A 17,077-nucleotide genomic window follows, 5' to 3' on the forward strand; every position below is an offset into this window, starting at 1 on the left:
CACACATAAGTGTTTTAAGGGCAATCCTTGCGGAGCGGATTGCTAATAATATTGAGCTGTGAGGGTGTTGACTCTTAACACTAATTTAAATAACTGAAGTGTCATTTCGCTAGAGGTTAGGATTTACAATAACGACGTTTTAACTTTACATCTTGAAATGTCAAGGTAGTGTAGGTTTTCTAAACCAGAGTAAAAAAAAGATTGAGATACCGTCCCTCTTATGGCGTGTTTAAGTTAAATTAACAAACAAATAAATAAATAAATAAATAAAAAAATAATCACAACACACTTTTTTGGAGTGAGCACTGTACATTTCTCTATATATATATTACAATTTACAGAGGGAAATAGTCTGTTTTGACATTTGATTTTTTTTCGGCAGCAATAATGGCCAATTTATGTAAAGAAAATGAGAATGGTGGTCATGATAACCAGTGAACCATTAGGCGTGATTGCTATACACATGTGCATCATATTTTTGAGTTTGAGTATATCAAATATAGACTCTACTTCTATTTCGTGTTATAATTCATTATTAATGAGAGCGAACATGTACTCGTAGTCATCACATCTATTCGTAAACTGAATGTGTACGCGTCGTCCTTATTCAACATGTTACCAATGCTGTAAACTGATATATGTACCGCAATGGATGTTTGGATAAAATAAAAGGTGGGAGAAAGATGACACGATTTGTGCTTTCATGTTGGTGTAGAGCAGAACACATCGAGGTCACGATTCGGTTAGCCTTGCTCAACTGGTTCGTAACCAGTCTTGTGATTGGTTGTTGACAAATGCTGAACAGGCCACGCCTCCAACTGTGTTGTGCGTTCGGACTAACCGTTAGGAATTCCTAAATGGAGTAAATTTGTGTAGTTTTCTTGATTTATTCTGCAGATATGGGTAAAATGTAGGTAAGGCTTTGGCGAAATTTGAAGGAGCAACTAATATTCTTCAACCTGGTATTTTTTTTTAGTCCCCGTTCGGACGCAGTCCGAAAACGGGGACTTATGTTTTGCCCTGTGTGCGTCCGTCCGTCCGTCCGTGCGTCCGTGCGTCCGTGATCACCTGTATCTCGAACATGCATGGACCGATTAAGTTCAAACTTCACTCATACATCACACATTATATGGGACATATGCACATGCATTTTTTTCATGATCCGATTAACGATAGCCGAATAGCGGCCATTTTAAGGCCGAAAATGCATCAAAATCGCACATTTTCACCATTCCGGACCCGGATCTCAGTTATGCATGGATGGATTTTGTTCAAATTTGGTACATACATTAAACATAATAGGACCTTGATGCACGTCATTTTTTTTTTGGATCGGGTTCGAAATGGCCGACTGGCGGCCATTTTGTTTTAAAGAGTTCAGTTCTGGATCCGTATCTGAGACATGCTTGGATTGATCGAGTTCAAACTTCACACACACAAGGTACATCATGTCACAAATATGTATGTGCATTTGTTTCATGATCTCATTAACGATAGCCAAATGGCGGCCGCTTTAAGGCCGAAAATGCATTGAAATCGCACATTTTCACCATTCCGGACCCGGATCTCAGTTATGCATGGACGGATTTCATTCAAATTTGGTACATACATTAAACATAATAGGACCTTGATGCACGTCTTTGTTTTTTCGGATCAAGTTCGAAATAGCCGACTGGCGGCCATTTTGTTTTAAAGAATTCAGTTCTGGATCCGTATCCGAGACATGTCTGGATTGATCAAGTTCAAACTTCACACACACAAGGTACATCATGTCACAAATATGTATGTGCATTTGTTTCACGATCTCATTAACGATAGCCAAATGGGGGCCGCTTTAAGGCCGAAAATGCATTGAAATCGCACATTTTCACCATTCCGGACCCGTATCTCAGTTATGCATGGATGGATTTTGTTCAAATTTGGTACATACATTAAACATAATAGGACCTTGATGCACGTCTTTTTTTTCGGATCAAGTTCAAAATGGCCGACTGGCGGCCATTTTGTTAAAGAATTCAGTTCTGGATCCGTATCCAAGACATGTCTGGATTGATCAAGTTCAAACTTCACACACACATGGTACATCATGTCACAAATAGATATGTGCATTTGTTTCATGATCTGCTTAACAATAGCGGAATGATGGCCATTTTAAGGCCGAAAATGCATCAAAATCACGTATTTTCACAATTCCAGAACCGGATCTCAGTCATGCATGGATGGATTTTGTTCAGATTTAGCACAATGTGTTGTACATATGCAGGTGCATTTCGGTCATGATCTGCTTTGAATGTATATGTCACTCAAATATGAACGGAACGGGGACGTGTCATTGACAATGACTTGTTTTTAGATTTTATTTTTCATTCTTTTCGTCTATTTTTTCGAGTTTAAAAAATGTGAGCTGGCTGGAGCCTTCATCCCTTGTCTATTTCTTACACTAGATACCAGCCGGTACCCCCCCCCCCCCCGCTCATAGGGAGTGTGTACAGGATACAGTTCATAGTTCCTGGGTTCCCTGTGATTTCCCACGACAGTGTACGTTGTGCGTATATTTTTACGATCCCCACCACATGACCGATTTTAAGTGGCGACTTTCACTTCTAATTTTGCCTCATGCAGTTTTGTATCTAAAGGTAATTATAATAAACAAATTACGTGTTGTACACAAGATATGTAATTATTTATTTAATTATTATCATAACATAAACTGATAACTTCCATCACTCAGAGAGAACTGGGCTTCAAGTTATTATACTATGTTACCTAACGTAACTTTATAGACTTTGTTATTGTCCTGGTCATTGATTTATGTTTATTTTACAAATATATGAGTATTGAATGTTGTTTCTCCCTCTTGTCGCATGATCGTCACCGACCTTTGGTGAGTGATAATGTCGTAATCTAAACCCATACCAATCACAAGTTTTTTGTCCATAATAAACCATACTTTCACTTGTGTGGCATTGCATGTGTAAGACTGACGGGTGTGCATTCTTGTGTGCATACAAAATATTGAATATTATTTGGTGTTTAGGGTTAATATTTGACCTGACCTCGTGACATTTGGTGTCAGAAATGGGTTAGTGTAAGATGTACGTACAGATTGTACGATATTTATTACGAATTACATTTGGCTACAAATAAATTATGCATTTTGAATCGGTTACACTTACACACAGTTTAATCACACAATAATGTACCATTCTGCTAAATACAGGTTCTAAAAGATCTAAAATCCGGCAGTTGTCGGTTTTCACATTCTTGGGGACAAATTGGTTTAAGTTGGGAGACTTTAGAAAAGTGGGTGACGGATCAATATATATATTACTACTTGAAGAAGACAAGCGTCGAGTTGACCTAAAATTGGAAGGTAAAAGAGCAAGCATCCATAAAACTGAAGAAGCGGAATAAAGCTAAACTTGAGCGATGAAAGGCCGAACTGGCAGCTGTGGAGACATTTAATTCACGAAATTATAAGATGAAAGAGAGGCTGACGTCTAATTAGCTCAACTTGACTCTAAGAATGAGTTAGAAATGCAAAATAATGCACATGTATCACCCTTTCCTTACAAATGATGGCGAGGTGGTGTTGACATAAACGTGTATATAATCTGGTCGAAAATGTTACTCATAATCGTGAGTGGAAGCAAGATGCCTGAGGTGTAGTGGGTGCTGTGCATACTGTGGAAGAGCTGAAAATGTTGTTTGTGTGAACAGTATTATAGCCAAAACAAAGTCAGCTTGGACGTTCAGTTGCGAGACGTGACAAAACAAACGCAGCGAGTGCTGCATTTCGAAAATAAAAATACAAAATAAACGCAATCACGCGCGTTGGAAATAAATAGAACGCGTTGTGACACAGTCTCTCCAACCCACACGCAATATAATTATGCTATTTTCAAACGCACTGTACATGTGGGAAAGCGATGAGTGAACTCGAGCAAAATTATGCTAGTGTGAGAACACGCTACCCCGCAGAGTACTCGCTAAAACGTCGAGAAAATTTGCCATTTCAAAGGGCACCCCTTACAAAAAATTGTCTGCGATTTTGTGAACATGACGTGCAAACAAGAATATAGCAAATTATCTTTTTTTCTGTAATATTCGTGTGTAATCAGTAATTATGAAGATAATTTATGGGTGCATATGGAATACATTTCGTTTTGAATTATTCTTAATATAAATCTCTGAATTATCTTGCCAAAATCATTTTTTTTTCTCCCCAAAAAACGAAATAATTTCACAATGTCAAGAACGAAAATAGTGTTCAACATTATACCCCAACTAGTATTCGAATATTCTTTCGGAAATTTGAGACATTGTTCAAAAAATCCTGGACAAGGATATGTCTGAATATGACAACTAATAATACGCAATTCTCCATGCAGTACTAGAAATTATTGCTGATACAAATCACGCTTTTATCGGAAAGTTACTCGCACGTGTAGTAGACGAGCATAATAATACTGTCACATGTCCCCCGTCCTAGCCACATAAACGCCGCAGTCCGATTAATGTATGTAACATGGAATATTTAGTTTGATGATTGTGTGATAGGTATTTTTGATTGTTCTCCACGCTGGACTCACAAAAAACACGCACAAGCTTCATTCATGTTCTCTCGATTCTCTACCAGTCTCCAGCTTCCGCCCGAGACAGCTTTAAATCACCCTTTATTACTTGTCATTCCTTAACCAATTACAATCAGTATAAGAGACTCCAAGGCCTTGCCTTCAAACAAACAACCAATCACATGAAAGTTTTACACATCATAATCAATTGATTAATCGTCAAGCTATTACGAAAACCACTATCATATTGTCAACGCCAACTAATATTTATGGGTCTAATAGTCTTGCAATAACATTCCACAAAGATACCACATGAGTTTAGAATCGCAACAACATTGGTTTAGGATTACGGTTCCCGTACTTTGTAATCTTTAAAAAGTTGCAAACTTATGAGATGTCTTGGATGATTTTGACTAGTTCGCCATCTGGCTTCATCATTAACCTTTATCAGTAATTTAACCTTTATCAGTAGATGCCATGGCAACCACCATTAGGCTGAAATATAAATCATGACAATTGATAAACATATATTCACCGTTGCTTTCATGTTACGTTAATACAAACATGATTTTAACTTGTCCCTTCCGGTGTTTTTTTTTCTCTCAAATTGCCAAATATACTGAAATAGCACGTGTGTGTGCGTTTCCGTGAGTAAAAGAGGCAGGTGAGACTCCTTGCCACAACATGTTCTATACAATTCCAGGTCACGTGGTCGGCGTCTTTGATTGCGTTTATGTTGTTTTATTCTCGAAATGTATCACTGGCTGCGTTTATTTTGTCACGTCTCACAACTGAACGTCCAAGCTGACTTTGTTTTGGCTGTATAACAGATGTAACTCTGAAATGTTGATGTTTTGGGGGCACTAGGGTCAAGACTCGAGCGAAGTTGCGAAATTTGCATAAGACTTTATTTGCACCTAGTAGAGCATTACAAGATATGGCCCACTTGTAACCAGGCTGAAAGCTGTTTTTTAATCACTTGTGATTAAAATGTGAATAATTAAAGAGGCAAATTCCAATTTTGTTTCATTCAGTAATATTCTACACATCGTGCCGATTAGTAATGTTATTAGTAATGTTGATTTTATGTTAATAGTGTTTTATATCAATTTTGGTATAAAAACGCAAAATATATACGATTTTGGTCAAATTATGCAAATTAGTGGAGCATTCAAAATGGTGAATGTTAAAATCGTTTTCCTTGTTTAGTACAATAAATGGGGTTTGGAGGATTGCGGAGGGTTGTATGGAAAGCCCCTCCATGGACTAGTAGTCACTAATAGTAATATGATAGACCGATCAAATCAGTGGTATTATTATCCCACAAAATGCTTTAACGATAAAGAGTTCTGTCTGTCTAGTCACATGCCACCCATTGTGTATAACAATTGAAAACAAGCTTAATAGACTTAATACCAAATGATTCGAACCAGATTGCTCATTACAAACTCCAGATACGGAGTTTCGCCCTGGTTAACACGAGGGTGTATGACCCAGTGTAGTTTACTATCAGAACAATTGCACTGTCCCTCGTACATTAGTATACGGTAGTACTAGACCGATTTACCCAGCCTTTTTACCTTCAATTCAATACACAAACGACCTTTGCCTACTGACAAAATACGTGTACATCCAAGGCCTTATAACTTGACCCAGAATATTACTTATTGTATCAATTCTGTGATGAAGTTTGATGTTTTGTATACTTGTAGCACAATTAACTGTGTGGAAGTGTGGCGAAATTGGTCCTAATATTGTGGTTTTCGGGTAGCATTGATCTAATTTCCTGAAAATTACTGTTTACATAAACATTTATATAGGTCAGTATATAAAGATAAATATCACGGAGTTAAGTGGCTTTGTATATAAGATCGCCTCGATGAGACTGCAATAAAAACTAACGAAGTCTTGATATAACGACGTGGTTCATTGGCTTCTTAGCACAGTATTCAAGATATAGGTCAGTATACTTCATATAAGTTTCACCATGTAAAAAAGTGTATCACGACGATGAATGGATGGGCCATGTTACATGCTCGGGTATAGTATAGGTGCATATATCACCATATCGACATATTAGTAGACATAGCATACTTTCCAACTGATATAAAACGGGCGTTTTAGTTTAAAGGTTCTGTCCATCCTGCCTAGGCGCGTGTCGCGTATTCTCATTTATTTACAAACATAATGACAATGGTATTATAACTCAACCTATAATATTGTGTGTGTTTTCTACGCTTATGTCAGAATAGACTGGAAGTGTGGAACAATTGGTTCTAACAGAGCCCCAGTCTTAGTTATATATTAACCATCTTTGCCGAGTTTGGTTTTGGCGAGCTTATTTTAGTAGGTGCTGTTCCTCATGAATATGCATATAAATAATCCATCGAGTTAGGTGGTTTTGAATAACATATCATCTGGTTATCCCAATAAAACTATGCAGTAAAAACTTATAAAGTCTTTGTACCGGTTTACCAGAGTGGTGTATTGGCCTCTTAGCACAGTAAGCTAAATATAGGTCAGTTTCTGTCTTATATACGTTTCACATTTTCAAAAAAAGCTACTACGCCAGTTATAAAATAAAATGAAATGTCATATTATATATGTGCATATATCTCCATCACGTAATCTATGATTTCTTATCATTACGGCCTATTTATGGCAGAATTAATAATGATATTTATAATTTAGCAAATATAATAAAGTCAATGTAACCGACATCACGTATCAACACATTAATCAAAGGTGGTGATAGGCAAACAACTTACGATCAAAATAAGTACATCGCCACTGAAGGCAAACATCCTACTCCTACTTCCTCGCTGGATTGACTGCAATTAAATAACAGCAAACATGGAACGTATTAAATGAACATAGACTAGATATGAATGTTCAAGACTAATCACAAAAATCAAGTAAATAACAATGTATTCAATGGAACTGTCGAAATGACTAAATATATTGGTATTATTTATGTTGTTTACATTCAATAACACCTGATCGAAGGTCAACACAACTCGTTAAGACTTGTACTTAGTATTGTTTGATAGTTGTCATTTGATTTACTATGTCAATGAATGTATAAGTAAGTCAGGTCCACTAAGTGCTGTCGAGGTGTTTGTTTGTATACTGCCAATAATTGATTACACAGTTGTCAGAAGTATTTTTGTTCCAATCAGGTCTTAGCAAACGAAGCAAATGTACCACATGCTAGTACTAGAAACCATACCAGAGTTAACTTTCGGTGGAACGTCTTCATTTTATAGAAGAACTGTCCCACGATATCCGATATCCGCGTTCACATTCATATCCGAGTAATGTAAGGCCAATGTGTGTCTTTCTAGATGGAGCCAAAAATGTCAGAACAATCATTTGGAGTGCGAGATTCGACGCAAATACATTGATTGCTAGATACATTCTGGAAAATATATAGCGATATTCTGTACGCAAATCTTCGATCATAAAACACAATCACACCACAAGATACATGAATACATGAATGGATTAGAAGCGTGTGCTGACCTGCACCACCAATCAATCAACACATCACACAGTAAACCAGGTGAAGTACCCAGCTCAAGTGGATATCAAGCCTACTATTGGAGGCAACTACTAAGGCCAGGGAACTTACGTACGAACTTATGAATGCATTTTTGGGCTATATGGTCCGAGGTCAAGTCATCAGTAGTTTCAAAAACATGCAAAAACAGAATTGATCAGAATATATGGATGAGTAAATAAAGCTTGTCAAAGCATGTTGCCTAGGTAACAACTACATAAGTTTTTTTATATAGTACTCTATCAATGTACACTTACCATGTAAGTGTACCATCGTTTTCAGCATCGAACCCTTCCTGTGAAAAAAGCTACCGTCATAACGTAGGGATACAAATCATGTTCATCAGCTGCATAGGCGGTTATGCCTTACAAATGAATAAATGCTGATGCATTGTATCCGCGCGGACAGGCGAAAGGTGGATCAAGGACCAAAGTAACAGAAAAGATCGCATCAGCTCAGTTAAGACTCGGTCATGCTACCATTCAACTGTCACATAATGCATGAGCAAGGCCAGTAGAGAATGCCCACTTTGAAACACCTCTTGATCACGTATACAAACTTAATGTGCTATATAGACGCTATTAGAACTCAATATTGAGTCACAGACTGTGAGTGTTATGAATATAGAATATTCCCCTCATACTCATAGTTTACTCATAGCTAAAATGAGGTTTTGTTATTTCGTAGGTAGACATTAAATATGAGTGTCCCTACTACCATTGGCATCGCGGACTATGCTATCTTTGGAGGTGTGTTGGTTGTTTCTGTTGGAATTGGTATCTACTATGGGTGTACAGGTAACAAGCAAAACACAACTAAAGAATATCTCCTGGCCAACCGGAGCATGCATTTCTTTCCTGTGTCTGTATCATTGATGGCAAGTTTTATATCGGCCATAACGATTCTCGGCATGCCATCTGAGGTGTTTACTTATGGACTGATGTATGTTACAACAATATTTATGTATTTGATTATTATTCCTGTTGGAGCTCATCTATATTTACCGATATTCTATCGACTGGAATTAACCAGCATATATGAGGTGAGCTTTCTCATTTGATATCTACAAAAGACTCACAGATAAATAAACAAATAAACATACAAAGTTTAATCAATAAATGTTTTATATTTTAGTATTTGGAACTACGTTTCAACAAACCAGCAAGAATAATTGGTACATCCTTCTATATTTTATATAAGGTAATGGCATCTAGCTTTCAGAGTTGACTTTCTTTTAGTAAAATATTCATCTACAACACTCGCTATTGAATTGATGATATACAAATGTCGCATATCAGTACTGAATTAAATACCTTTTTTTGCTGGGTTGATATTTTTAATTAAAATAAATTAAAACATGAGCACATTGCATATTTTCAGAGCTTGTATTTATCCATTGCGGTGTATGCCCCTTCACTTGCATTGAGTGCAGTTTCTGGTATCAATGTTTGGATATCAGTAGTCACAATAGGAACTGTATGTACAATGTATACAACATTGGTGAGTATGGACATATATCCCACTAATAATGATCATCTAACGCAAAAAAAGAAAAACAATATTAAATATCGCAATGTAATAGGTGGTTTTGACCTAAGCAATGCGTTCACATTCATATCTGAGTAAAGTAGGGTCAATGTGAGGTTTGTTTCTCTGCAGGGTGGTATGAAAGCTGTGATTTGGACAGATGTAATTCAAAGCTTGGCAATGTTTACTGGTGTCATCGCTGTTATTATCCAAGGTTGTATTGATCTAGGTGGTATTTCTAATGTTTGGCAAATTGCAGATGACGGTGACAGAATTTACTTCACAGAGTAAGTGCACACATTGCAAATCATATTGTATTTGAGTATGTATCCGTACTTGTATTTTTATCATAAGTTATTCTGTTTTAATGATATTTTCAGTTGGCGATTGGATCCTACCGTGCGACACACAGGATACTCAATACTGATCGGATACACTTTAGGAGTTATACCAACCCTTGGTATAAGTCAAGCAACTGCACAGAGATTTCTAACATGTTCAAGCGTGCGAGAAGGACAGAAGTATGTCTATATTATTAGTATTGTGTCGTTTTATTTACTACATAAGGTTTGAAGTTAATAAATCAATAATTGATCTATTAACTTTCAAACCTTATGTAGTAAAATGTAAAACGAATAGTTGTTTTTATATAATGTACTACCTGTACCGACCTCTATATAATACAATTGTACATTTTGTTCCATATGTGAGGGCGATGTATACAAGTATCCCTATGCTCATGCTGATTGTCATCCTTTCCTGTCTTGCTGGCGTTGTTATGTATGCTACATATGCAGATTGTGACCCCCTTGCAGCAGGCTATGTCACTCAGGGTGACCAGGTAATATGTTAGTTCCGTTAAATTGCCTTCAATCTACCAAACCAGTCAATCGATATCACAGAAGCTGATCAATTTTCTCTTTTTGTAGAGAACTGCATTTTTCATAATGGATACATTTGCCCACTTACCTGGACTTGCCGGCGTGTTCATTGCTGCGGTATTCAGTGGAGCTTTGAGGTATTTGTGTTCATTTTATCACGTGTAGATGTACTTGGCTACACATCTTTTTTGTGTGTGTGTGTATGCTGCAATGTGTTATTTGAGCGACTGATTTCACTAACCGCATTTTGTGATCGAAATGTTGTTCTTTTCTAAATCATACCAATAAAAATCATAATAACAGCATAAACACTTAATTCCAATATTTGTTTATGTCACAACTTACGTTACTTGTTTTCAGTACATTATCTTCTGGACTAAATTCACTGGCTGCTGTTACTCTCGAAGATTTCCTCAAACATTTTCACTACTTCTCCCAATTATCCGATTACAAAACGACATTAGTTTTAAAAGTCACAAGTAAGTATTATATATGTCTTCGTAATACATTGAAACTGCAAAACTGTTACTTGACATAAATTATGTATAAGTGATATTTTCAATATTCAAATACTTTATTTGTTACGCTGTGACTTAATACTAAGTATTCTATATACCACTTAACATTTAGGTACGTTGTATGGATGCCTGGCCATACTTCTTGTATTACTTGTATCTGAAATGGGACTTATCTTGCAATTAGCATTATCTATCGGTAATCTTGTTCTGGCGCCAGTGTTCGGCATGTTTACTTTGGGAATATTTTTCCCCTGGACCAACAGTAAGGTAAGTATGTTCTACAAATAGTGTGTTTTTCTATACCAGTAATATTAATTGTGTAAGGCTACTGGCAAGAATCCTACTCAGAGATATACTATATATTTAAACAATATATATACATATATATATTGAACGCTGTTTTTGCTAATATACGTACAAGTAACAAATCAAAACATATTAGACAATCTCATGATATATAAATAAACTGTAATAACAAGACAAAAAAATAACAGACGTTATGAAAGTGCAGAGAATGTGGTCTTGATATTATTAATCAGGTAAGGACTAACCTCAGAAATTACCTGGCAGAAATAGTATTACTGCAGGCAGTCATTTGTTATTATGTAATATAATAAAAGTCATTAAGTACATGATTCATACTTCAAAATTCCACGAATACATTGTGGGAGAATACATGCATAATTTAGTACTACTTATCCAGGGTGCCATCACAGGAGTCCTTGCTGGTTTCACTATTGCATTGTTGATTATAATTGGAACGATGTTTTATCCGCCATACTGGCCACAATTACCTGTGTCCACCGAAGGTTGTCTAGCAGGAAATATTACAACGAATTACACAGAACCATCTATGATTTCGACGACTGCAGCTAGTAGCCTCACTGGTGCTGAGTAAGTTTAACATATATATTAGACATTCAATTTCAGAAGAAAACTATTATATAAGTTAGGTGTTGTTTTGTGTTTATACTTGGTAACCTTGTGATTGTATCTACAAAGGTAATATATATAAATAGATTAATGGTTTTCCATATTACTATATACTCCTTAACAACAGAATAAAGTATATCTATCTTGTACTTCCATAAAAGGTAGATTTCTTATGACGGCTTTACATAAAAATAACCCAATTGCTCCATAAAACGATGAAACGCATTGTCAGGTGTGTGGATTTGAATCCCTCTAAAACATCTCTATATCATCTCTACAAGGTCGAAGAAGAAGCTGAACTATACAGTCTTATGTCTGAATAATCCACTCTATGTCGACTGTACAATTTGTATACCTGAACTGAACAGTCTGTAAACCTGGACTACACATTTTGTAAACCTGAACTGAACACTCTGCAAACGTAAACTGAACATTCTGTAATTCTGAACTGAACATTCTGTAATCCTGAACTGAACATTCTGTAAACCTGAACTGAACAGTGAACAGTCTGTAAACCTGAGATGTGTTCTCTGTAAACAGGAACTACTCACTTTGTAAACTTGAATGTAAACAATAGCTGAAAACAAATTCGACTGTTAATAATTCCGTTTCCTCTTTTTTAGAGCCGGATTTGCTTGGTTTCTAAACATGGCTTACCAATGGTACAGTCCATTAGAACTCACTGTTACTTTGATCGTTGGCGTAACTGTCAGTTTTTTTACAGGTAAACCTAAAGTTACAAGATAACACATACTAGCCATCATTCATGTGGATATTGGGATTAGTAGGCTGCCCTCTGCTTAAGATCATTACAGAAATTAATATTGACACAATAGCTCTGTAGATGTATGAAATGAGATCATTACTCAACAAGTAAGGCTTTCTGACAAAGAACTTTTAGGATTCACTGGTATGATGTTCATGTGAACTTCATTAAGGGGTTCCCAAATTCCATTCAAACTGTGTAGTTATCACAGTTATATTAGTACTAGTATATGGGACATGCATTAGGGTCTGGTGGACCCTCCTTAAGAAGGGCTTCTAGATCAATTACAACGAAATTAACACAGTTAAGAAATCATTATGGTGTTTCGGGACACCGAAAAAAGGGAAAACAGAAAACACTGAATTGGCGAGCAAGTCAACGGTTCCTCAATGCCCTGGCAGGTCATTCCAGGGAGTTACCAACAAACCAAAAAATATTGACGAACTGCTTGGTGGTATGCCACCAAATGTTCATTTTTTTGCTCAACTCAACCTCAGGAGAGAGGTTTTCTGAGCCAGGCACTAATTTCACTTGGGAGTCACTGAGGAGGCTACAGAGAATGCCATACTGAGAGGGATCGCCATCTATCCCACTATTACTATGCTGACAGAGCTTACTCTTTGTTGAAGACCACAGGGTAAATACGCTGAAATAGTTAATATTGTCCATTCATAAATTTGCTATTAGTTATTAAGTTATAGGCGATTGATCTAATATATATGTCCCGCTATATTGTCCATGGTTATGTGCATGGTGTGTTGTTTGTGTGTGGTTTTGTGCTACTTATAAATAAAGTGGTTGCATATATAAACGAGACACTGCCCTACATTTTATTGGAAAAGGGCTAACTTAGTAGTAAATACCACCCTGGCATCTAACAACAATATTTTCAGATATGTGGTAAAAGTGGAAAGTGAAACCCAAACATACCGCAATGAGTTTGTATTCGGGAATGTGGCTGAGGAGTCACATTCCCTTTACGACCTTTTCTGGTGTGTTTATGACAAAATGTAATTCTGCCCTTTTGTATTTTAGTCATAAGTATATACCAGACTGTTATTAGGTAAACCAGATGCCGTTCTTTAAAAAAACTGTGTTACATATTTTGGGAATTTAGCGCTGACACGTTTTTGAGTAAGACACATAGATGTTTACCTAAATAAAATATGTATATTGCCATTTTTGTTGATTGGATTTATGAATAAATGCTATATTGTATTGATAACATAAATTCCATAATATCAATTTGTCAAATAATTTTTTCTTGCAAATTAGGTAGGATCACTAAATCAATATTTAGGTATACCATTTTACTAAATTGTACTATATAATTAAAAGGTCAAGAAATACAAACATGAACAATAATATAAGATTTTCTTCAATACCAGGATATAGTGGATACTTGTACATTATACTTACTTTGATTTGATGAGTATTACATGTATTTGAATGTGCCACAACAGTTTCTCAGACGTTTCAGATATATTTCTTTGTATTATTTAGGATTCACTGACCCAAAGACCATTGACTCGCGTCTGATATCTCCATTGGTTTACTCGTTGTGTAAATGCTGTCTCCCGAAAAATATGCATCGCCATTCTACTACTAGGAAAAAGGCGTTTGTTGCATCGAATGAAATGGTAAGGTTTGGACAATAAAATATATCATGATGTGACGCACCATACTTGGCAATACTATTCAAAGTGTTGTATTATGGTTGATATGTGACAGGTAGCGCTTATAGAACAATCTGATTTAATTTCTTTCTTTTTTTTACATGGCTTATGACCATGTATTGTTATATATATTTGTAACGGATGAGTGCGTTTGTTTGTTTGTTTGTTTGTTTGTTTGTTTCTTGCATATTGGCCTTAATACTGCTTTATTATATAAGTCTACATAAACAGTTCGACTGGAAGACCACATAAAGTAAACTTGTTTGGGGTTGGCCAAAAATTACTGTATTCCAACAGTAACTTTGAAAATAGTTTTCGCTTACGTCGTTTATGCATGGAACTTGCTTCCTATGAGAGTAATGTTTCATGTGAGTCTCTGCCTAGTGTCACACAACTATTATATTTACGACATGCAATTTAACACACTCTTTAAATAACTGTCTGAGGTATAATATTATAATAATATACTTGTCATATAACTTTAGTCGCCAAACAATAATCTCAAAATTGCACTACGGCCCGAACAAATTTGAACAATGGCAAATCTGGTCAAATCTTCAAAGATTTTACCACAATTCGCAAATATCCATAAATATGTCACGTGATAGTCTCAATATCCAATTGAACTGTTATGAATGAACCCCAGGTGTAATTTTAAAACACAAGAATATGAATAACAAGTTTGTCTAATTATTAATACAGGAATTATCCAGCACTGGAGATTCGATTGACGACAACACTTCCCTGTGAAAAGCATATAACACAGTGATGAGATACTGCATCAAGTTTGTGTAAAAAGTGTACACTATACTGCATCACATTATCTGCTACAAATAGTGATTGTGATGACCATGTAATTTTTTTATATATTTTTTTGATAAATGATAAATAAAAACACTTCTCCACATTTCCATGGCTTTATTCGTATTGGTTCTTATGTTTTGTAACTCAAACATCATCACTTGGTGGCGCCCTCTATCCCTGATATTTGAAAGAGGAAGAACTTTCGTAACCTGATCTCATAAACATTATGAACATGAAATGAACACGATCTTATTCTCCTATAACTCGGCATTCTGAAAACATGTATAATGAAATAGTTACATGAATAATAACTGATGGAAAAGCAATTAAACTAGTATTCGTTTCTTCTGTCACTAACTTAAGTAATTATATCCCTCTGGACAGTTCCCATTTGTGTACTGGATATTCATTTTGTTTTATTAATAAAGTCACATGACCAGTTTGCTACTACCAATGTGACATCACATCAACAATACACATGTGTAGGTTAATAGCTCTCATGTTATTGTAATTATTCATAATTAATGTCAGATCACAAGTTGCCCAAATCACTACCCACCATACTCAAACTTGTCTCTTTTTTGTTAACACTCGTAATAAAACACGGCACAGCGCCTGTATATACCACAACATGTTAATTCCAGTGGATAGGAGGGGGATTTAAGAGCTTGTTTCATTATCAGATATGGTATTCATAGCCCTGCATCAACGTCGTTGTCGGAGTGCGTATCATTTACACATGCTCACACCAGCAATAACACTAGGTTCTTGTCATTAATAGTTTTCGTTTGGTTTATCTTGTTCAGCCATAGGAAACAAAACTCAGCTGGGTATTGCTCTTGCCGTAGAAGCTCCAAGGAGCCACTGACATCATTCAGACAGTATTAGTCACCATTTTTAGTGTGCCTACTTAGAATGAAACAGGGGGTATTTTAAAATAATCTTTATTGAACGCACGACTGGTAAGTTTCTGAACTGGTGTCTGGTACACAATCTTGGCAAAGTGGAAGGTGCTATGAATAAGACATGAATCTGCTATCAGACAATATATAGGTATGAATGTTTAGGTAGCATGACTCGTAACCAAAACAATCTGTGATATTTTGTACTAAGTCTTACGTCAAAATGGCAGTTTACAATTGTATCTAAACAAATCTGAATGCTATATGTAAAAATAGTAGACATACTCACTCGTTTTCACGAAATACAATATTAGAAATACAAATTAATTTTAATACATAGTATAGCGATGTCTATAATAAATTTCTTTAATATGTTACAATGGTCAATGATATAAATAAGCTGATAAACAGTACGCTAGTCAAACTCCCATACCGACAGAAATGTCTTTTTTATTTGGGTTGATATTATGATATTAAATCCATTTACAAACTCTGAGACTCAAAATTAACCATTTTTAAGGCACGCACCGACGAGAGACCACTGGGACCGGCGTTGTAACACTGTATCAACGTACGACCCCCCCCCCCCATCACGTAGCTTTGAATGAACTATAAATGCTACCTTCAATCAAGGAATCTACCCAAGATATAAACCAGACAAACGAGCTCTGTGGCCGACAAGCAAATCGCGTTTCAGTTCATGTACTACGAGATGAGAACAAATATAGCTGTGTTACACTATGGCTAAAATAAAACCAATCGTCCGTAGACGAGTATTTGAAACTCTCCAAGTGACGGCAGCAGAATGACATTTTTCTTTAGAGGGCAGTGGACGTAGCGAAGCGCGTGGTCAAATTTCATGTAAACAAACAATTTATTTACTCACGTTGTATACGTCACTATGAGTCCCATATCGATTAGGACGCGGCGTGACGAA

General features: G+C 36.1%; 1 protein-coding gene across 1 annotated transcript; it reads left to right on the forward strand.

The window, feature by feature from the left end:
* The first annotated feature begins 8,833 nt into the window (after window positions 1–8,833).
* On the forward strand, window positions 8,834–15,350 carry LOC100370019 (sodium-coupled monocarboxylate transporter 2-like). The gene is made up of 13 exons (XM_085497480.1): window positions 8,834–9,175; window positions 9,268–9,333; window positions 9,514–9,633; window positions 9,793–9,947; window positions 10,041–10,181; window positions 10,372–10,501; window positions 10,590–10,678; window positions 10,902–11,020; window positions 11,172–11,326; window positions 11,763–11,953; window positions 12,616–12,716; window positions 14,262–14,398; window positions 15,137–15,350. The coding sequence occupies exons 1-13, from the start codon at window positions 8,834–8,836 to the stop codon at window positions 15,182–15,184; spliced, it is 1,794 nt and encodes a 597-aa protein (XP_085353606.1). The 3' UTR covers window positions 15,185–15,350.
* The last annotated feature ends 1,727 nt before the right edge of the window (window positions 15,351–17,077 follow it).

Source organism: Saccoglossus kowalevskii, chromosome 3 (assembly GCF_978046115.1).
Source record: "Saccoglossus kowalevskii chromosome 3, keSacKowa6.1, whole genome shotgun sequence".
Classification (NCBI taxonomy): domain Eukaryota; kingdom Metazoa; phylum Hemichordata; class Enteropneusta; family Harrimaniidae; genus Saccoglossus; species Saccoglossus kowalevskii.